The sequence below is a fragment of the Entelurus aequoreus genome, linkage group LG05 (assembly GCF_033978785.1).
Source record: "Entelurus aequoreus isolate RoL-2023_Sb linkage group LG05, RoL_Eaeq_v1.1, whole genome shotgun sequence".
Classification (NCBI taxonomy): domain Eukaryota; kingdom Metazoa; phylum Chordata; class Actinopteri; order Syngnathiformes; family Syngnathidae; genus Entelurus; species Entelurus aequoreus.
Genome location: NC_084735.1, coordinates 76961576 through 76985503, shown reverse-complemented (window position 1 = coordinate 76985503; position 23928 = coordinate 76961576). Strand labels below are relative to the sequence as shown.

Here is a 23928-nt window from a genome sequence, read left to right as displayed (position 1 = left end):
ACACAACTCACGTAGTGTTAAAAGCCAAAGAATAAAAGTGGGTCTTAAGACGAGACTTAAAACACTCCACTGTGGAAGCAGTTTGAACATGGAGGGGCAGAGTGTTCCAGAGTTTAGAATTTAAAACCGCTGTCTATAGTGACGCCAAGGCTGGTGACTTTGGGACGCACATCATTTTGCAATGGTCCCAAGTCAGTGAGGGCCGGACCAACAGGACAATGACCCCAAACACACGTCAAAAGTGGTAAAGGAATGGCTAAATCAGGCTAGAATTAAGGTTTTAGAATGGCCTTCCCAAATTTCTGACTTAAACGTGTGGACAATGCTGAAGAAACAAGTCCATGTCAGAAAACCAACAAATTTAGCTGAACTGCATCAATTTTGTCAAGAGGAGTGGTCAAAAATTCAACCAGAAGCTTGTGGATGGCTACCAAAAGCGTCTTATTGCAGTGAAACTTGCCAAGGGACATGTAAGCAAATATTAACATTGCTGTATGTATACTTTTCACCCAGCAGATTTGCTCACATTTTCAGTAGACACCATAATAAATTCATAAAAGAACCAAACTTCATAAATGTTTTTGTGTGCTCCCATCACTCTATCACACAAAAAAAAACAAGAGTTGTAGAAATGATTGGAAACTCAAGACAGCCATGACATTATTTTCTTGCTTGACGGTAGGTGTGGTGTTCCTGGGATTAAATGCCTCACCTTTTCTCCTCCAAACATATTGCTGGGTATTGTGGCCAAACAGCTCAATTTTTGTTTCATCTGACCACAGAGCTTTTTATCTTTGTCCGTGTGGACAATGCTGAAGAAACAAGTCCATGTCAGAAAACCAACAAATTTAGCTGAACTGCATCAATTTTGTCAAGAGGAGTGGTCAAAAATTCAACCAGAAGCTTGTGGATGGCTACCAAAAGCGCCTTATTGCAGTGAAACTTGCCAAGGGACATGTAAGCAAATATTAACATTGCTGTATGTATACTTTTGACCCAGCAGATTTGCTCACATTTTCAGTAGACACCATAATAAATTCATAAAAGAACCAAACTTCATGAATGTTTTTATGTGCTCCCATCACTCTATCACACAAAAAAAAACAAGAGTTGTAGAAATGATTGGAAACTCAAGACAGCCATGACGTTATTTTCTTTACAAGTGTACGTAAACTTTTGACCGTGACTGTACATGTTTGTGTTTTTGAAAAAAAAAAAAAAAAAAAAGCAGTTTGGTTATTTATTTATAGTTCTTGCAGCAAAGTTTATTGAAAAGCTGCCGTGGTCGACAAAAAGCGAGAGCCGATCCATTAAATGTAAAAAATGGCTGTTTTTTTTTAAATTGGATTTGGTGGAGGTCAGGCGCTCTCAGGGCGCATGTTTGTCGGGGAAAAGAGCTTTCCGGACTAAATGAAATGGACGTGTTGTCCTTCAAATCAAATAGAGCCGATTTTTAAAGAGCAAAAATGCAGAGCTTGTTTTTGCTTCAACAAATCTGGATTGGGTCTTTAAAGAATCCACAGGTGCAACAGAGACCAAAATGTGGTTCTTTCTCAGCACGAAGACGGTGTCCCAGTCCGCCTTGAGACTTACCCAAGCCCTTAAAGCGGTCTAAAAAACAACAGTTTTGTCTCATGGTGTGTGGAATAAAAAAAAAGGATATTAAAGAACCTTCAAAACGCTCTCAGCTCACAACTGAAGAATACGGAGCGCAACGGCGATTAAAAGCACAATTTAGCAATTTTGTCGTGTATTTATTTTGCTGGCTTTCCGAAGCCGTGTTATTTCGAAATGTCCTCAGCAACCTGAGATAAATCCACAGGGATAACACCCAATACAGATTATTTAAACGACAGATGACATGTAGTCCAGATGAAACGTTACAGTAGAACATGTCATTTGTAACTTATGTTTTACATAGGCGGCCGTTTTACACTCCACCTGGACGATGTGCAAACCAAGTTAGGTGCAACCCGGATGACGTCATGGCCATATTTCCTATGTTGTTTTCACGGGGATTCCATGTTACAAATTACGCAGCATCGAGCGTACTGTCATATAGAGGATCTTTGACTCACATTCATGTCTCCAAAAACCGCAGAAGATACGAAAGTGTGTCAACAAATTGCTTTCCTATGATGTGTTGTTTTATTATTGGTTTAGTAAAATAAAAACACACACAAAATAAGAATAATGTCTTTGCCCTATAGTGGAATGTGCCAGTTTTATCTTTTGTTGATCCCTAAAAAGTGTTCGTACTATAAGTATTGTACACACCAGCTGTTTTGATTGTAATGTGCTTTTAAGATGTAGTTTTCGTCGCCAAATTTGGAAGTGTCGTAAGATCGCTAACGCTAGTTAGTAAATTAGCATCAAGCCATTTTGAAAAAAGCAGCCTCACTTTTGATCGTTTTCTATCAGGCATACTTGCTTGGTTGGCATGGAAACTAACATATAAATTGTCTTATGATGTCATTATACAATTATTTATTAATTGTATATATATATTTTACGTACACTGTAAACTAATCTGTAGATTTTACAGTAAAGAAAAACAAACCTCACAGCTCAGTAGCCAAAATTTTACCGTAAAATGTACAATGTTTTTCTTTACAGCATAAAAATGAAAATAAAATTATTAGTATTAATGTCTTGATTGTAAAATCTCCTTTTTTTTGTTTTTACGGTGTATTGCCACAGGTTTTTTTTTTTTTTTTTTTTTTTTAATTAAGTTTTTATTAATAAGCCATTTTGCCATTTCCATTCTCAATTGCTCTGTTGATTGCTATTCTGAATGTTGCTGGGCTGGGTTTGGTTCTGGAATTGGAATTGTATTATTATGGTATGATTGTGTATTATTTTGTTGGACTGGTTAATAAAAAATTAAAAATAAAAAAATAAAAAGTGTGTATTATTTTGTTGGACTGATTAATAAATAAATAAAAAAACATTAAAAATGTTTTTATCGTAAAATATATTTTTTTGAAGGAATAAATTGTTTTAAAATCGTGACTCAAGCAGATATCTAAGTACTTATTTTGATTTGAACAAAACCTTTTTTTTTAGGAATGTAGGATAACATAATATTTGTTGCAATTTTGGATCAATTTCAAAAGATTAAAAAAAAATGGCATGCATTACATGTATTCTTTTTCTGTCAGAATGAATAGTCGACTACATTTAGTGAGAAAAAGAATGAATAGTCGGCTACATTTAGTGAGAAAAGACACTTATTAATTAATTAATTAATTAATTCCATATGATACAGCGGGCCAGATGTGGCCCCTGGGCCTTGACTTTGACACCTGAAGCAATCCGACTGAGTCTGTTTTGAGTGCTCGTTTCCCTGCCAAGTGTTTGAGTCGGTGCCGACTGGTATGCCAAACGGGCGCGACGCTCTATGGCACTGTAAATTTGTCCGTGACTCGCTACCCGGTAGTACAGGCGGAATTCGGTCTGTCACTCTAAAAGTACCAAATACACAACATTTTTTTTGAAAACGTCACCAAGATTATTAGTGACATGTGCGACGGCACACAACCTAGCTTGCACATTACCCAGGTCACCCAGATGACATCATCACTCAGGTTGCTGTTTGTACTCGGGGATTACATTTCACCCAGGATTACACGACACACGTCTGTCGTTTGCATCCGAATACTTTGTAAAAAAAAAAAACGACAAAAGATGACGACCAAAAACACCAACACACACTACGTCTCTCCGCTGGCCTTCTTGGGGATTAACGCTGACATTAGAAAAAATTTTCGGGGGATGGGAAAAAAACAGTCAAACAGTTCTTTAAAAAAAAATAAAAATTAATAAAAAATATAAAATAAACAGCTACAATTTTCATGGCGCTTTTTTGTCAGTGCAAGCAGCTGTCTTAGATATACTGTATTTCTGTATATATGTCGATATATACACAGCAGAGAGGAATGTTTGCATGTATGTGACATCTTCATGGCATGCGCATAATGCATGAGTATATTCTTACCACATTTACAAATTTGGGTGAAGAAAATGGCAATAATCATAATCATAATAATAACAATAAATAATAGTCGTAAGTGACGCCGTCCATGCAAAGATCCTCGCCACGCACAGAGCTGCTTGCTACGGGGTAAGACGCTACACGCACACACGCGCTACCGGTGCGCCGTGACCTGTGTGTGTGTGTGTTTGTAAGGCATCGGAACTGTCCTGGGGCCAGTAGGAAAGGGATTCATATGCCACGGTTGACCTGACACGTGAAACGTGACAAATTGTGTGTGTGTGTGTGGAGAGAGGGTTGCACTATCCACATTGTGTTGAGTATCTTACAATGCGTTTTGTGGCGTTTCCAACTTGGGAGTGGCACTTCCCACCATTTTCAGCAGACTGCATTGCCTCCCAGAAATGTGGCCGTATGACCCCTTCCCTACCGTACGTACCGTTGTAGGAGTGACGAGTGGAAGGAGTGCGGCGGCGTGTAGAAAAATGTAAGCGATGAGTACAAATGATATCTGTGCAGCTGACACAAAAGGACGATGACGGAAAAGTACCGCCGTTGACTCTTTTACCTACTTTGGCAAAAAAAAAAAAAAAAAAAAAAAATCGAATAAAGAAGTTTAGCCTTTAATGAGAGTGTTTCTGTAGTGTTCATCAAAGGCCTCTTTGCTCGCGTCCACTTCCACTGAAGCCCAAAGAAGCGAGCGCCTGGCTTAGATCTTCAAGATCGTCCGTCTTTGGCTTCCTTCTGCGTCCTCACTTCCTTTTTTTTAAATATAATTTCTTTTTTTTTTTTTTTTGTTGCTCCTCAGTGGCGAGTGTGAGCGTGTCGAAGATCACAGCACTGTGCAAAAAAACGAACGGAACAAAGCAAAACTTACCGAGTCCGTGAAAGGTTTTTCGTCTTCCACTGCGGCGGGAGGGGGGGGCGGAGGGGGAAGGGGGGAGAAGGGGTAAAAAGCAGAGCGCGGCGCCTCGGCTCTCAGGCGATTTCTTTTATTCTGCGCATGTAGTCGTGCAGTTCCTCGGGGTCCTGGAAGCCCATGTCCTGGCACACCCACTGGATGTCCTCCTCGTCGGCGACGGGGATGGAGTTGTAGGGCAGGTCCTCGGTGGGCAGCGTGGTGAAGGTGGTGAACTTGACCCGCTTGCGCTTGGACGTGGGCGAGCTGGCGTCCTCGCCGTTCTCCTTGGTGGAGCCGCCGGAGCTGCCGTCGCCGCGCCCGTGCACCTGGCTCTGCACGCTGGTCTGGGAGCTGCCGCTGCTGTGGTGGTCGCCGTGGCAGCAGGTCTGGACGCCCTCCAGGGGGTTGCCGGGGCTCTCCGCCTGCTGCGGCGACAGGTCGCACTGCGCCCGCAGCGGCTGGCCGTTGCCCAGGAAGACCCAGTGGTGGGAGTGGTCCATGTTGGCCTGGCCTTCCGGGGGGATCCGCTTGTGGCGGTACTTGAGCACGAAGACGATGCAGTTGATGAGGAAGACCAAGATGGCGAGGCAGAAGACGCCCAGGAGGGCGTACATGCCGATCTCCAGGTCGGTCATGTTGCGACGCGAGTGTACGAAGTCGTCGTCCTCGTCCTCTTCCTCCTCGTCCATCTCAGTGGGCGGCTCCTGGTTGCTGATGGTGGGGAAGTTGGTGTAATCGATGGGAACGCTGGCGGGCTGCTCGTTGGACGTCTCGTGAATCCGCCCGCTTACGTTGGGATCCAGGATGGGGCGCCGGGTAACGGGGGCCGACTCCGCCTCCCCCTCGGTGGTCACCTCCTCTTCGGAGTCGTCCTCCGGGCCGAAGCGGACCTTGACGTGGACGCCGGCCGAGGCGATGACGCTCTTGCGCTTGGTCTTCTGGCAGGCCTCGCCGATGGTCATCTCCACGCGCACCACCTCGCCGGAGCCCTCGCCTTCCGCCACCACCACGGGCCAACGCTGCTGGGGCTCCTGGGACACCGACGCCACCTTGTCGTCCAGCGAGGAGGCGTTGAAGTTGTAGTCTTTGGGATCGAAGTAAGTCAGCGTGGCGGCCGTGTTGTCGCTGAAGAACATCCAGACGGACAGACTGGCCTCCTGTCGGCGAAGGAGACACAAAACAAGATCAGATTGCGTTTAACGTCATTTATCATTTATCATTTAACTGCCGGCGATTCATTCAGGTCAAAAATAAGACACACTTATCCTCTACAAACCTACTTTTGATCACATCGGAGCTGCTAGTGCAAGAAACTGTGAAAACCCCACTCGAGATAGACGTAATGGAGACCCAATTTTTTTGAGAGGAGACTGAGGGCAGTGAGAAAATCGCACTGGTTTGAAAAAAGAAAAAAAACCTCGACGCGCTAACAAAAACAACACAAAATAAGGGTCTCAAAAGGAATTTTATCCAAGAGGAGACTGAGGGCGACAGCGAGAAAATCGAGCTTTGAAGAAAAACTGCAAAAAACTTGTCATGTTGAAGGCAGTTGATAAGAGACAAGCTGACAAAACACAATATTAAGGAAACTGGGAGAACCCCACCGTGTTGAGCACATGCGAACAAACTACAAAAATGGAGAACGAGGGCCCCATGATTGGTAAGAAGACCATTTTTATTGAAATAACACTGAAGGCAGTGAGAAAACAGAGCGCTACTAGATAGAGCGTCACACACTTTGAACGAATCGGTCCATAGTAGACACGCTAACAAACAAGAAGAATGGAGAAGAACCAGGCTCTCGAAATAGACGATATGGAGACCCCATTTATCTGAGAGGAGACTGAGGGCAGTGAGAAAATCACACTGGTTTGAAAAAAAAAAGACGCATCAGTCGACAAGCTAACAAAAACAACATTGGAGAAGAATGAGGGTCTCTAGAGCAATTTTATCCAATTGGAGACTGAGGGCGGCAGTGAGAAAATTGAACTTTACTCGCTTCAGTTTGGAGAAAAACTGCAAAAAAAACCCTGCCACGTTGAAGGCATCAGTTGATAAGAGACAAGCTGACAACACACAATATTAAGGAAACTGTGAAAACCCCACCGTGTCGAGCACATGCGAACAAACTACAAAAATGGAGAACGAGGACCCCATGATGGTAAGAAGACCATTTTTATTGAGAAAACACTGACGGCAGCGAGAAAACAGAGCGCTACTAGCTTTAGCGTCCCACACTTTGAACGAATCGGTCTATAGCAGACACGCTAACAAACAAGAACAATGGAGGAGAACCAGGGTCTCCAGATAGACGTTATGGTGACACATTTGACCCGAGGAGACTGAGGGCAGTGAGAAAATCACATTGGTTTGAAAAAAACAAAAACCCTGCGAAACCTCGACCCTGTTGAACGCATCAGTCGATGCGCTAACAAAAAACAACACTGGAGAAAAATGAGGGTCTCAAAAGGATTTTTATCCAGAAAGAGACTGAGGGCGGCAGCAAGAAAATCGAGCTTTACTCGCTTCAGTTTGGAGAAAAACTGCAAAAACCCTGCCTTGTTGAAGGCATCAGTTGATAAGAGACAAGCTGACAAAACAAAATATTAAGGAAACTGTGAGAACCCCACCGTGTTGAGCACATGCGAACACACTACAAAAATGGAGAACGAGGGCCCCATGATGGTAAGAAGACCATTTTTATTGAGAAAACACAGTGAGAAAACAGAGCGCTACTAGCTTGAGCGTCCCACACTTTGAACAAATTGGTCAATAGCAGACACGCTAACAAACAAAAACAATAGAGAAGAACCAGGCTCTCGAAATAGACGTTATGGAGACCCCATCTATCTGAGAGGAGACTGAGGGCAGTGAGAAAATCACACTGGTTTGAAAAAATAAAAAAACACCTGCAAAACCTCCGCCCAGTTAAACGCATCAGTCGACAAGCTAACAAAAACAACATTGGAGAAGAATGAGGGTCTCTAGAGCAATTTTATCCAAGTGGAGACTGAGGGCGGCAGTGAGAAAATTTAACTTTACTCGCTTCAGTTTGGAGAAAAACTGCAAAAAAACCCTGCCACGTTGAAGGCATCAGTTGATAAGAGACAAGGTGACAAAACACAATATTAAGGAAACTGTGAGAACCCCACCGTGTTGAGCACATGCGAACAAACTACAAAAATGGAGAACGAGGACCACATGATGGTAAGAAGACCATTTTTATTGAGAAAACACTGAAGGCAGCGAGAAAACAGAGCGATACTAGCTTTAGCGTCCCACACTTTGAACAAATCGGTCCATAGCAGACACACTGACAAACAAGAAGAATAGAGAAGAACCAGGGTCTCAAGATAGACGTTATGGTGACCCATTTTATCTGAGAGGAGACTGAGGGCAGTGAGAAAATCACACTGGTTTGAAAAAAAACACCTGCAAAACCTGCGCCCTGTTAAACACATCGGTCGACGCGCTAACAAAAAAAAACATTGGAGAAGAATGAAGGTCTTCAGAGCAATTTTTATCAAAGAGGAGACTGAAGGCAGCAAGAAAATCTAGCTTTACACGTTTGCGGAAAAACTGCAAAAACCCTGCCACGTTCAAGGCATCAGTCGATAAGAGACAAGCTGACAAAACACAACATTAGGGGAGAATGAGGGTCTCCAGGGCCAAGGTTTGCAGAAATGTCAAAACCTCCACATTGTTGAAGGCATCAGTGGATGGGAGGCATGCTAACACAAAACACTGAAAGAGAGAAATTTCATCTCAGAGGAGACTGAGGGCAGTGAGAACATGTATCTGTAAATGCCTCAGTCTGTGGAGAACTGCAGAAACCCTGAAGGCATCGGCCGATGGGAGACATGTTGACAAAAAACAACATAAAGGGTCTCCATAGCAATTTTATCCAAGAGATGACTGAGGGCAGCAAAGAAAGCCACTTTGAATGCATCAGTCAATAGGAGACAAACTCACAAACAAGAACAATGAAGAAGATAAAAGGCTCTCGAGACGTCATGGTAACCAATTTTATCTGAGAGGAGACTGAGGGCCTTTAGAAAATCGCATAGGTTTTGTTGTAACATTACAAATGCATTCTCACATTTTTAAAATTTTCCTCTTGTCATAATTGTGAATTTATACTCACAATATAGCATCTTTGTTTTTCTTGTAATTAACAGTAACAAAACCTCCGCCCCTTTGAATGCATCAGTCAATGGGAGACACGCTAACGAAAGACAACATTGGAGAAGAATGAGGGTCTCTAGAGCAATTTTATCCAAGAGGAGACTAATGCATTGAGAAAATTGCATAAGTTGGAAAAAAACCTGCAAAACCTCCACCCCTTTGAACGCATCAGTTGATGGGAGACACACTAACCAAAGACAACATTGGAGAAAAATGGGGGTCTCGGGAACAATTTCATCCATGAGGAGACTGAGGGCAGCGGAAAAACTTGCCTAGGTTGGAAAAAACTTGCAAAACACCCGCCCCTTTGAACGCATCAGTTGATGGGAGACACGCTAACCAAAGACAACATTGGAGAAAAATTAGTGTATCTAGAGCAACTTTATCCAAGAGGAGACTGAGGGCAGCGAGAAAATCGCACAAGTTAGAAAAAACCTGCAAAACCTCCGCCTCTTTGACACACCAGTCGGTGGGAGACACGCTAACCAAAGACAACATTGGAGAAAAATAAGAGTCTCTAGAGCAATTTTATCCGAGGGCAGCGAGAAAATCGCATAAGTTAGAAAAAAAATGCAACACCTGCGCCCCTTTGAACGCATCAGTCAATAGGAGACACACTAAGCAAAGACAACATTGGAGAAAAATGAGGGTCTCTAGAACAATTTTATCCAAGAGGACACTGAGGGCAGCGAGGAAATTGCATAAGTTAGAAAAAAACGGCAAAACCTCCGCCCCTTTGAACGCATCAATCAATGGGAGACATGCTAACCAAAGACAACATTGGAGAACAATTTGTGTCCCTAGATCAATTTTATCCAAAAGGAGACTGAGAGCAGCGAGAAAATCGCACTAGTTAGAAAAAACCTGCAAAACCTCCACCTCTTTGACACATCAGTTGATGGGAGACATGCTGACCAAAGACAACATTGGAGAAAAATGAGGGTCTCTAGAGCAATTTTATCCAAAAGGAGACTGAGGGCAGCGAGAAAATCGCGTAAGTGAGAAAAAAACTGCAAAACCTCTGCCACTTTGAACGCATCAGTCAATGGGAGACAAGCTAACCAAAGACAACATTGGAGAAAAAGGAGGGTCTCTAGAACAATTATATCCAAAAGGAGACTGAGGGCAGTGAGAAAATTGCATAAGTTAGAAAAAAACTGCAAAACCTCCGCCCCTTTGAACGCATCAATCGATGGGAGACACGCTAACCAAAGACAACATTGGAGAAAAATTAGGGTCTCTAGAACAATTTTATCCAACAGGAGACTGAGGGCAGCGAGAAAATCGCATAATTTAGAAAAATAACTGCAAAACCTCCGCCGCTTTGAACGCATCAGTCAATGGGAGACACGCTAACCAAAGACAACATTGGAGAAAAATTAGGGTCTCTAGAACAATTTCATCCAAGAGGAGACTGAGGGCAGCGAGAAAATCGCGTAATTTAGAAAAATAACTGCAAAACCTCCGCCGCTTTGAACGCATCAGTCAATGGAAGACACGCTAACCAAAGACAACATTGGAGAAAAATGAGGGTCTCTAGAGCAATTTTATCCAAAAGGAGACTGAGGGCAGCGAGAAAATCGCGTAAGTGAGAAAAAAACTGCAAAACCTCCGCCACTTTGAACGCATCAGTCGATGGGAGACACCCTAACCAACGACAGCATTGGAGAAAAAGGAGGGTCTCTAGAACAATTTAATCCAAAAGGAGACTGAGGGCAGCGAGAAAATCGCATAAGTTAGAAAAAAAATGCAACACCTCCGCCCCTTTGAGCGCATCAGTCAATGGGAGACACACTAACCAAAGACAACGTTGGAGAAAAACGAGGGTCTCTAGAGCTATTTTATCCAAAAGGAGACTGAGGGCAGCGAGAAAATCGCATAATTTAGAAAAATAACTGCAAAACCTCCGCCGCTTTGAACGCATCAGTCAATGGAAGACACGCTAACCAAAGACAACATTGGAGAAAAATGAGGGTCTCTAGAGCAATTTTATCCAAAAGGAGACTGAGGGCAGCGAGAAAATCGCGTAAGTGAGAAAAAAACTGCAAAACCTCCGCCCCTTTGAACGCATCAGTCGATGGGAGACACCCTAACCAACGACAGCATTGGAGAAAAAGGAGGATCTCTAGAACAATTTAATCCAAAAGGAGACTGAGGGCAGCGAGAAAATCGCATAAGTTAGAAAAAAAATGCAACACCTCCGCCACTTTGAGCGCATCAGTCAATGGGAGACACACTAACCAAAGACAACGTTGGAGAAAAACGAGGGTCTCTAGAGCTATTTTATCCAAAAGGAGACTGAGGGCAGCGAGAAAATCGCATAATTTAGAAAAATAACTGCAAAACCTCCGCCGCTTTGAACGCATCAGTCAATGGGAGACACACTAACCAAAGACAACATTGGAGAAAAATGAGGGTCTCTAGAGCAATTTTATCCAAAAGGAGACTGAGGGCAGCGAGAAAATCGCACAAGTTAGGGAAAAACCTGCAAAACCTCCGCCTCTTTGACATATCAGTCAATGGGAGACACGCTAACCAAAGACAACATTAGAGAAAAATGAGGGTCTCTAGAGCAATTTTATCCAAAAGGAGACTGAGGGCAGCGAGAAAATCGCACAAGTTAGGGAAAAACCTGCAAAACCTCCGCCTCTTTGACACATCAGTCAATGGGAGACACGCTAACCAAAGACAACATTGGAGAAAAATGAGGGTCTCTAGAGCAATTTTATCCAAAAGGAGACTGAGGGCAGCGAGAAAATCGCACAAGTTAGGGAAAAACCTGCAAAACCTCCGCCTCTTTGACACATCAGTCAATGGGAGACACGCTAACCAAAGACAACATTAGAGAAAAATGAGGGTCTCTAGAGCAATTTTATCCAAAAGGAGACTGAGGGCAGCGAGAAAATCGCATAATTTAGAAAAATAACTGCAAAACCTCCGCCACTTTGACACATCAGTCAATGGGAGACACGCTAACCAAAGACAACATTGGAGAAAAATGAGGGTCTCTAGAGCAATTTTATCCAAAAGGAGACTGAGGGCAGCGAGAAAATCGCACAAGTTAGGGAAAAACCTGCAAAACCTCCGCCTCTTTGACACATCAGTCAATGGGAGACACGCTAACCAAAGACAACATTGGAGAAAAATGAGGGTCTCTAGAGCAATTTTATCCAAAAGGAGACTGAGGGCAGCGAGAAAATCGCATAATTTAGAAAAATAACTGCAAAACCTCCGCCACTTTGAACGCATCAGTCAATGGGAGACACGCTAACCAAAGACAACATTAGAGAAAAATGAGGGTCTCTAGAGCAATTTTATCCAAAAGGAGACTGAGGGCAGCGAGAAAATCGCGTAAGTTTACCATTTCTGATCAGATACCAGATATGGTACCTGCTAGTACCTGATTGCGTCAGTGGAAAAGTTCCAAAGGTCCCAAGCACTGGAAAAGTTTCTCATCAAAGGAACGTCAAAGAGTTGTTCTGGAATTAAGCGGCGAAACCCCCAAACTGTTGCGACTCTAATCCCGTCTCCATCCTCACAAAAGGTTAGGCCGACGTGGCGCGTTACCGTGGCGACACGTGTCGAAAAGCAAGCCGCCTTCATGACGGCAAAGCGACGAGCTGAACCGCACGTTACCTTTGCCGACGTTCACTCGCTGGCAGGTCGACGACACGCTTTGAATCTTACACGGCGCGTGGCACGATGACACGCCACTTGTGGGGAGGCTCGCTGGGGCGACATGAAGGTCTGACAAGTGGGGGTGTGGGGGGGGGGGGGGTTTGACAGCGACAAAACAACACGTGTTCTCGGCGGGGAACACGGACGCATGGCAGCTGGTTTTTGATATCAGAGGAGCTGATGTTCCCCAATTGTGTTCGACATCTGCTTCCTCAGAGAAACCATCGCGACATTCTCGGAAAAATCCACTTTTATGGCATTTTTTATTCCGTAAATACGACTGTCTCATAAAGGATTTTTCCCCATTAAACGTCAACTTTATTCTGGCAATATTGTCACTTTTTAAAAAAATATTTTTTAGTCTCATACTGTTACGATTTTGTTCACATAAAGTTGCAAGGTTTGCATTATTGTTTTTATTCTTCTGCAAAAATTCTGTTAAGTCAGCATGTTTTCCTTTAAGTCTTGCCTTCCTGGCTCTTCATGAACGAACAAGATCATTGCAGCGAGGGTGAATAAATTAATATATGTATTTTTAAAGACTATTGTTCAATATTTGTACTCTATTTACATATTTATACACATTTTTAGAACTTCATACATCAGAATATTCACATGTTTCCTCTTGGTATACACATCTTTTTTTCTATCCCCTTTTTTAAGAAATGTATGGGGTATTTATTGATTTGTTTATTATTTACTCTCATAAAATTGAAGTTTAATTACATTTTTATTTTGGTAACATGATTCAATTTTTAAAAATATTATAACAATTTATTATTTCAAATTGTATTATTTTGACTTTTTTTCCTAATTTCCTATTCTATTTTTCCTCTCGATATTACAACTTTATTCTTGCAATATTGTGACTTCCTAATGTTTTCTTGTTAAAATTAAATCTCATAATACAACTTTGTCTCTAACTATTATGCTGTTGTTCACATTGCATTACTGGTTTGTATTCTTCACATGGTGCACTTTTCTTCATAAAATTAAGACCTTATTTCTGTAAAATGTTTTTTTTTTTTACTTTAAAAAAATATTATGATGCCAAGATTTTGATCAGTCAGCATGTATTGCTCCTCTCGCTATGACTTTGGTTTCCGATCAAGTCCTGCCTTCCTGCACTCTTATTGGCTGACTCTCAATGGACAAAATAGATTTTATTCCAGTAAGGGTAAATCAATTAATATATATTTTTAAAAACGCTATAGCTTTATATTTTGACTATGTATACAAACTTAAATTTAATATGTTATACATTATAATATAAAAAACATTCCTTACTGTGATAAACAACTTTTTTTTATTTCCTTTTATATTATAAAAATATGATTTATTTATTCATTTATTTATGAATTATTTACGCTCATAAAGTGTACGTTTCATTTCATTTCGGTAATACGATAATATTTTAAAAAAAAAATTTAAACAAATTATTAATATCATTTCAAATGTTTGTATTATTTTGGCAATACTGTTTTTCCTAAATTCAAACAACTTTACTCTTGCAGTTTAACAAATTTGTATGTCCTCGTTTTTTGTTGTAATAGTATTTCTCATAGTACAATTTCTCGTACGGTTCTAATTTAATTTTTTTTTTTCTAAAAAAAACAAACTAGGGCTGTCAAAGTTGACGCGATAACGGGTTAACTATAGGTTCCTTGAACAGCGATCATTTTTTGAACGTGCAATTAACGTCCTGACTCCTTTATGACCCTCGGCCCGTTCCGTAAATTGAGGAAATGCAATGGCGTCCAGTTACTGTGGAATCACAATCGGGACCATAGCGAAGAGAAATGCACAAACCAGGCGAGACATAGAAGCCCCAGGTCCAAAGCCATGACGAGTCGTTCTAAGGACAAGACAAGACAATTTTACATTCAATCATTGGATCGAACGCTGCTGGCGCGCTTTGCCTCTTGTAGAGAGATGAGGCTTTACCTCTGTGTTTATATTACACTTGAGCGCATTAATAGTATAAAATGTAGATTGTTACTCAAACTGCTTTATTAAGATGGAATAAAAGCTCAGTAGAAAAAAATGACGGTAGCGAGGAAGTCTAAAGTCACTTTTATCGGAGACTTTTGTCTAAATATGTCAAGTCTTTTCTCATACCAATCACTTACCTCCGGCTTCACAATAATAGCGCTATGCATCACATCCGGTCTAACCAACAAAACAACGAAAATAGTCTTACAATGCGATCATGCTTTGTCAAAGATGTTTTGTAATGTTATTCTGTGATATTTCGACCTAAATACATGTTTTCTGGCAGATTGAAATAAAGTGTATTGTCATAGCGGCGGCAATATGAGCAAGTCAGCCTTTTATTTATGTTCTCCAATAGCACTGTCGACTTAAATGGACAGAAGCGAGACACACACAAACACACAATGGCTCCTCGAACACTTTCTCATCCCCTTCTTTGCTACCACTGAGAATATGTCTAATACTGCAGGCATGCCTGCCACTGCCCTCTGCAGCCCACATTGGGTAATTACAGTTCACTACACGATACAGGATATTCTTTAAAGGCCTACTGAAATGATTTTTTAAAATTTAAACGGGGATAGCAGATCCATTCTATGTGTCATACTCGATCATTTGTCGATATTGCCATATTTTTGCTGAAAGGATTTAGTAGAGAACATCGACGATAAAGTTCGCAACTTTTGGTCGCTGATAAAAAAAAGCCTTGCCTGTACCGGAAGTAGCGTGACGTCACAGGTTGAAAGGCTCCTCACATTTCCCCATTGTTTACACCAGCAGCGAGAGCGATTCGGACCGAGAAAGCGACGATTACCCCATTAATTTGAGCCAGGATGAAAGATTCGTGGATGTGGAACGTGAGAGTGAAGGACTAGAGTGCAGTGCAGAACGTATCTTTTTTCGCTCTGACCGTAACTTAGGTAAAAGGGCTCATTGGATTCCACACTTTCTCCTTTTTCTATTGTGGATCACGGATTTGTATTTTAAACCACCTCGGATACTATATCCTCTTGAAAATGAGAGTCGAGAACGCGAAATGGACATTCACAGTGACTTTTATCTCCACGACAATACATCGGTGAAGCACTTTAGCTACGGCGCTAACGTGATAGCGTCGTGCTTAAATGCAGATAGAAACAAAAGAAATAAGCCCCTGACTGGAAGGATAGACCGAAGATCAACAATACTACTATCAGGAGACACCGAACCAAACACTGGACCTGTAACCACACGGTTAATGCTGTGCCGCCTGTCGAAGTCTAGCAATGCTGTTGCTAACGAGGCCATTGAAGCTAACTTAGCTACGGGACAATTACAGAATGTTTAACAGGCTGAATATTACATTTCATTAATAAATAGAGAAGGTTAAGACATTGTCATGCAGCAAAACAAATATGATTTATTTGTTCAACACGCAGTGTACAGCATATCAGAAGCATTTTTTTCAGGTAAAAATATCACATTAGACATTACCAAACATCTTTGACGATCAAATCATGATCGTAACAATCCACATTTTGTGTTATTAATGCTTGAAACTGCTATCTAAACATGGAAGTGTAGCTCCTCCTCTGAATGCAAGTGCTCCTACAGCAGGAATACACATCTGTATTCCTACAAAATCCAAAATCAGGCAAGACACCAACAGACTGCGGGTAATTTTTTAAAATTCTTTTTGAAAGCGTATTTATGTCCATTTTGTGTCGAGCTGTTTGAAAAGGCATACTGTTTTTTAAAAAAAAGAGTTTATTAAAGCAAATTGTCCAGTCATGGGATTAAAACTTGAAAACGATCTGTCTAGAGTACACTTATTAATGATGAACATTTATATTTATCTGCGATTAATCACGATTAATTTTGAGTTAACGATGAACAAATCGCGTCAACATATTTTAATCGTTTGTACGGCCCTAAAAAAACAACAATTTGATCTCCCTTTCCTCACAAAAGTAGGACTTTATTTTTGCCGAGACTCTGTTAAGTCAGCATTTATTACTCCTGTGGCCGTAACCTGGGTTTCTGATTCAGGTGTTTTTCTTTTTTATTTATTGGAGGGCCACAGTTAAAGTTTAACAGGATTAACAAATAAGCCAATATTTAATGTAAAAAAGTTGCAATGTTGGAAAAATAAAACTGAAATATTCTAATCTTTTATGGAGGGGAAAAAAATTCTAATGTTAGGGAATAAATCATTCTTAGTTCTCGTACTTTCTGGAGAATAGTGTACATGAAAACAATCCAACCATGACAGCATCAAATATTGTTCAATCATGGTGCATGTCGAGAAAAACCAACAAAACTTGCTTCCTGTCAGTCATCCTCCATACCTGTTTGGGAGCGGTGAGCGTCTGCAGACCCGTCGCCTTGGCAACCATGGTGTGGCTGTTGCCCGGGCTGGGCTGCAGCGTCAGGGTCAGGCCCGAAACGGCGTGGACGCGGAGCTCGGTGATGGAAACCTTGTCGTCCGTGACAGAGAAGGCCGTCTGTCCCAGCACGGCGTCCACAGCCAGCGGAGAGTCCACCTGCAGGAGGGGAGGACATAAAAAGAAAAAGAGGCGCTTTTATTGTCTCTCCACATGAGGGACGCAGCGTGGGCGCAGAGATGGACAACAGCTTTATTGTCTTCTGTGAAGCTCATAAAGCCTGTGAGCATTTTGGATTAAAGCGTATTTTTGTTGTCGTTCATCCGCGTGTCAACACTCTGTCCATCATAGCGAGGAGCAAACAACAAGAGAAAGGTGCAGTCAGAAGAAACCATTTCCAGATAGGAGCTGTCACACCTGTCTCCGCACAAACTGAGACGGCTGACGGCCACTTGGACCTTTTGACACCACCAGCTGAACTTTTTCACCCTATGAAACAATATTTTTGCCATACACATGGTCTTTCTTTTTGCTCGTACTGGATATCATGCATTTATTCTTGTAAAAGTGCAACCTTTTTCTTGACATTTAACTGAATTCTTTAAAAAATATATATAAATAATAAATATAAATTATTGCTTGTTAATATTACTATAATATTTAGGTTTTTTCCTCAAAAATATTTTTTTTTTCAGCACGTAATAATTTTAAAGGAGAAATTCTGAATTTAATTTCCAGATATTAGACCTCATAATACAATAATATACAAATGTATTTAAATAAAATTATGGATGTTCAATGATAAAAAATTGCAAACCTTTCATTGTGACGTTTTTTATGTTCTTTTTTTTTGTTTTTTTTTTGCTCATACTGGATATCATGCATTTATTCTTGTAAAACTGCAACCTTTTTGACATTTAACTTAATTATTTAAAAACAAATATATATAATAAATATAAAATATTGCTTGTTAATATTACTACAAAATTTAGTTTTTTTTCCTCAAAAATATTTTTTTTTCATCACGTAATTACAGCTTTTGTGTCATAATTTTAATGGGGAAATTCTGAATTTAATTTCCAGATATTAGACCTCATAATACAATAATATACAAATGTATTCCAATAAAATTATGGGTTTTTTTCTGGTCACATATGTGACTATGTTGTAATATTACACCTTTTTTGCTCATAAAAGTAAAACCTTTCATTGTGACGTTTTTTGTGTTCTTTTTTTTTGTTTTTTTTTGCTCATACTGTATACCATGCATTTATTCTTGTAAAACTGCAACCTATTTTTTGACATTTAACTTAATTCTTAAAAAATAAAAATAAAAATAATAATAATAAATATACATTTTTGCTCGATTTTTTCCTCAAAAATATTTTTTTCCCATCACGTAATTACAGCTTTTGTGTCATAATTTTAATGGAGAAATTCTGAATTTAATTTCCAGCTATTAGACCTCATAATACAATAATATACAAATGTATTCCAATAAAATTGTGGATTTTAAATGATAAAAAATTTAAACTTTTTTCTGGTCATATATGTGACTACGTTGTAATATTACACCCTTTTTTGCCCATAAAAGTAAAACCTTTCATTGTGACGTTTTTTTTCCTCGTAATATGATGGCTTTAAAAAAGACAAATCACAAATATGTTACTCTACTAATATTATTACTGTAATCTTATAAATGTCACACCATTCATCACATCATTTATTTTGATAAAACGCAGATTTAAAAAAATACATAAAGTTTTATTTGTATAATTTAAAAAACAACCTTTTCCCAGTAATAATACAACCAGTATGATGTCCCCCGTAATATTTAGAGGTTATTCATGTAAAATAATGACTTCTCCCCATCATAAACAGATTTATGCTGTGAAAACACTTTATCACACAAAACTGTAAACTTTTCTTTTAACAACAGTGGGATATTACAATTATTTTTGGTGACAGTAACAAATGTTTTCTCAAACTGTTAAAAACCCTCCATTTACTTAAATTAATTATGAATTAATTTATATTGTACAACTATTTCTTGTCTTGTCTATTCTGGCAATATATACACTTTTTTTCCTCTTTATATTTTTTTTCATCACGTAATTACAGCTTTTGTGTCATAATTTTAATGGTGAAATTCTGAATTTAAAATTCCAGACATTATACCTCATAATACAATAATATACAAATGTATTCCAATAAAATTATGGATTTTTAATTCTAAAAAATTGCAACTTTTTTGTGGTTGTATATGTGACTTTGTTGTAATATTACACTTTGTTTGCCCATTAAAGTAAAACCTTTTATTGTGACGTTTTTTTCCTCGTAATATTATGGCTTTAAAAAAAGACTAATCACATAAATATTTTAGTCTACTAATATTATTACTCTAATCTTATCAAATTCACACCGTTCATCACACATTTATTTTTTGTTGAAATGCAGATTTAAAAAAAATATATAAATTACCATTTTATTTGTGTAATTGAAAAAAAACATTTTCCCAGTAATACTACAACCAGTATGAGGTTTAATATCAAGAAGTTATTCATGGAAAATTATGACTTAAACAGATTTATGCTGTGAAAACACTTGATCACACAAAACTGTAACCTTTTCTCTTAACAACACTGGGATGTTATACACATTTTTTGGTGACAGTAACAAATGTTTTCTCAAACTATTAAAAACACTCCGTTTACATAAAATGATGAATACATTATCGACATGTGACCACCATAGACAGGTGGCCGCTAACACAGATTTGACTATTATATAAATTATACATTTGTTGTTGAAAAATGTATTATATTTCCTCTTTAACTCCAGCATTGTTAGGCAATTTTTTCTGGTAATATTATTAATTTAGTGTCACAGCTGTGTTTTCACAATTCACTCATTACTTATTTGTTCTCGCAATTTAACTCTTCAAACTTTTTGACATTTTAATCTTTTTTTGAGACTTTATTCTCATATTATCTTATGACATTAAATTATTTATTTTTTTTTACAACTTTTATTCTTATACATGGACCTGTTTTGTTGATACTAAAAATATAATATTACAATACATTTCAAAATACCATACCATACCATACCATACCAACTTTATTTATAAAGCCCTTTAAAAACAACCACAGTTGAAAAACAAAGGGCTGTACACCACAAAGAAATAAAGGCAAAGGACAGACTAAAAAATAAAATTTAAAACAGAAGTAAAATACACATTAAAAAAGCAAATACAAAATTACCCTAAGAACAATTTTGTTAGATAAAAAGCAGTTAAAAAAGTTAAAAGTTAAAAACAGTTTAAAGTCTCATGCTGGGTTAAAAGCCAGTGAATAAAAATGGGTTTTAAGAAAATGCTTTCTGGTACTATTAATTGTCTCCTCCTCATGTGCAAGCATGCATCTTTGTTCACAACATAAAATTATATATTTATTGTTGTAAAATTAATCATTTATTCCTCTTTATTCTGGCAATATTATACTATTTTTCATTGGTTAAATTACACATTTGAATCTAATAATCAAACACATTTATTTATTTATTTACAATGTTTATCTCTGCAATATTACAAGTTCATTTACACAATTTTCCACTCTTTTCTTAAAATATTACCATCACTTTTTTAAAGTAATATTATAATAATTTTGTTTAAAAAATAATATCTCCTATTTACTCTAGCAATATTATAGTATTTTCTCCTCATAATAAAGTTTTTTTTTCATCCTGTCTATTCTAGCGATATTCAGCATTATTTTTCACATACAAATTGTATTTGTTTTTTGTTCGAATATTCCAAATTTATTCTCACAATTTTCAAATTTGTTTTTAAACGTTTACCATCACTTTTCTTTTAATTATTAATTTTCTTTCAGTGGAGTCGAGCAATAATCTGCCTTTCCCCCCTTCATTAAATTCAATGTATTTTCCCCTTGTCATATTTGTGATTGTATACTCGCAATAAGCAACATTATTTCTTGTAATATACAGTAACAAATCATTTCTCAAATTCTAGCTACCAGTTTGAACTTTTTTAAATGATCACCACTGTTTTTTCCCATTATTTATTGTTGTAAAATGAGTTGGTAAATGGGCATATACTTGTATAGCGCTTTTCTACCTTCAAGGTACTCAAAGCGCTTTGACACTATTTCCACATTCACCCATACATTCACACACTGATGGCGGGAGCTGCCATGCAAGGCCCTAACCACAACCCATCAGGAGCAAGGGTGAAGTGTCTTGCTCAAGGACACAACGGATGTGACTAGGATGGTGGAAGCCGGGGATCCAACCAAGCCATGCTGTCCCCCATCTTTTTGCCATTTAAATTTTTTGTCATTATTTCTCCCTGTTTATTCTGGCAATGTTATGCTTATTTTATCCTGTTGAATTCCAATTTTACCCTGTGGTAATACAATACATTTATTTGAACAGTGTAGCTAAACTGTTTCACAGTAATATTACAAATTCATTTTCACAATTTGCAACTTTTTACTAAAAATATTAGCATTATTATTTTTTTTTTTAACAAAAAATTATACATTTATTGGTAAAAAAAAATACATTTTTTCTCTTTTATAACTTTAGCAATATCATGTTTTTTTTATTTTTATAATACAACCAATTTACTCTCACAAAAGAGCGACTTATTTCTGTTAATTATACAACTTTTCCTCAAAATTTGACATCCTTTATTCTCATAATATTTTCAACTTTTATTTTTGCAAAATGGCTTTTTCTGGCGATACTACAAGTATAACATGGCAATATATTAGAAACGGTAAAAAATAGATTTTTTCTCTTCTATAACTTTAGCAATATCATGTTTTTTTATTTTTATAATACAACCAATTTACTCACAAAACAGCGACTTATTTCTGTTAATTATACAACTTTTCCTCAAAATTTTATATCCTTTATTCTCATAATATTTTCAACTTTTATTTTTGCAAAATGGCTTTTTCTGGTGATACTACAAGTATAATATGGCAATATATTAGAAATTGGTAAAAAATATATTTTTTCTCTTCTATAACTTTAGCAATATCATGTTTTTTTATTTTTATAATACAACCAATTTACTCACAAAACAGCGACTTATTTTTGTTAATTATACAACTTTTCCTCAAAATTTGACATCCTTTATTCTCATAATATTTTCAACTTTTATTTTTGCAAAATGGCTTTTTCTGGCGATACTACAAGTATAATATGGCAATATATTAGAAATTGGTAAAAAATATATTTTTTCTCTTCTATAACTTTAGCAATATCATGTTTTTTCTTCTTATAATACAACCAATTTACTCTCACAAAACAGCGACTTATTTCTGTTAATTATACAACTTTTCCTCAAAATTTGACATCCTTTATTCTCATAATATTTTCAACTTTTATTTTTGCAGAATGGCTTTTTCTGGCGATACTACAAGTATAATATGGCAATATATTAGAAATTGGTAAAAATTATATTTGTTCTCTTTTATAACTTTAGCAATATCATGTTTTTTTATTTTTATAATACAACCAATTTACTCACAAAACAGCGACTTATTTCTGTTAATTATACAACTTTTCCTCAAAATTTGATATCCTTTATTCTCATAATATTTTCAACTTTTATTTTTGCAAAATGGCTTTTTCTGGCGATACTACAAGTATAACATGGCAATATATTAGAAACGGTAAAAAATAGATTTTTTCTCTTCTATAACTTTAGCAATGTCATGTTTTTTTATTTTTATAATACAACCAATTTACTCACAAAACAGCGACTTATTTCTGTTAATTATACAACTTTTCCTCAAAATTTTATATCCTTTATTCTCATAATATTTTCAACTTTTATTTTGCAAAATGGCTTTTTCTGGTGATACTACAAGTATAATATGGCAATATATTAGAAATTGGTAAAAAAATATATTTTTTCTCTTCTATAACTTTAGCAATATCATGTTTTTTTATTTTTATAATACAACCAATTTACTCACAAAACAGTGACTTATTTTTGTTAATTATACAACTTTTCCTCAAAATTTGACATCCTTTATTTTCATAATATTTTCAACTTTTATTTTTGCAAAATGGCTTTTTCTGGCGATACTACAAGTATAATATGGCAATATATTAGAAATTGGTAAAAATTATATTTGTTCTCTTCTATAACTTTAGCAATATCATGTTTTTTAATTTTTATAATACAACCAATTTACTCACAAAACAGCGACTTATTTCTGTTAATTATACAACTTTTCCTCAAAATTTGATATCCTTTATTCTCATAATATTTTCAACTTTTATTTTTGCAAAATGGCTTTTTCTGGCGATACTACAAGTATAACATGGCAATATATTAGAAACGGTAAAAAATAGATTTTTTCTCTTCTATAACTTTAGCAATGTCATGTTTTTTTATTTTTATAATACAACCAATTTACTCACAAAACAGCGACTTATTTTTGTTAATTATACAACTTTTCCTCAAAATTTGACATCCTTTATTCTCATAATATTTTCAACTTTTATTGTTGCAAAATGGCTTTTTCTGGCAATACTACAAGTATAATATGGCAATATATTAGAAATTGGTAAAAAATATATTTTTTCTCTTCTATAACTTTAGCTATATCATGTTTTTAAATTTTTATAATACAACCAATTTACTCTCACAAAACAGCGACTTATTTCTGTTAATTATACAACTTTTCCTCAAAATTTGACATCCTTTATTCTCATAATATTTTCAACTTTTATTGTTGCAAAATGGCTTTTTCTGGCAATACTACAAGTATAAT

General features: G+C 37.4%; 1 protein-coding gene across 3 annotated transcripts in view; it reads right to left on the bottom strand.

Annotated features, from left to right (window-relative positions):
• Positions 1-1150: 1150 nt before the first annotated feature.
• tmem132e (transmembrane protein 132E) overlaps positions 1151-23928 on the bottom strand; it is a 1017037-nt gene continuing 994259 nt past the window's right edge. For all 3 annotated transcript variants that reach the window (XM_062048945.1, XM_062048944.1, XM_062048943.1), the window contains exons 8-9: positions 17078-17272; positions 1151-6052 (exon numbers count right to left, since the gene is read on the bottom strand). In XM_062048945.1, the coding sequence (XP_061904929.1) occupies positions 4973-6052; positions 17078-17272 (1275 nt within the window). In that variant the 3' untranslated portion in view covers positions 1151-4972. The remainder of the gene's footprint in view (positions 6053-17077; positions 17273-23928) is intronic.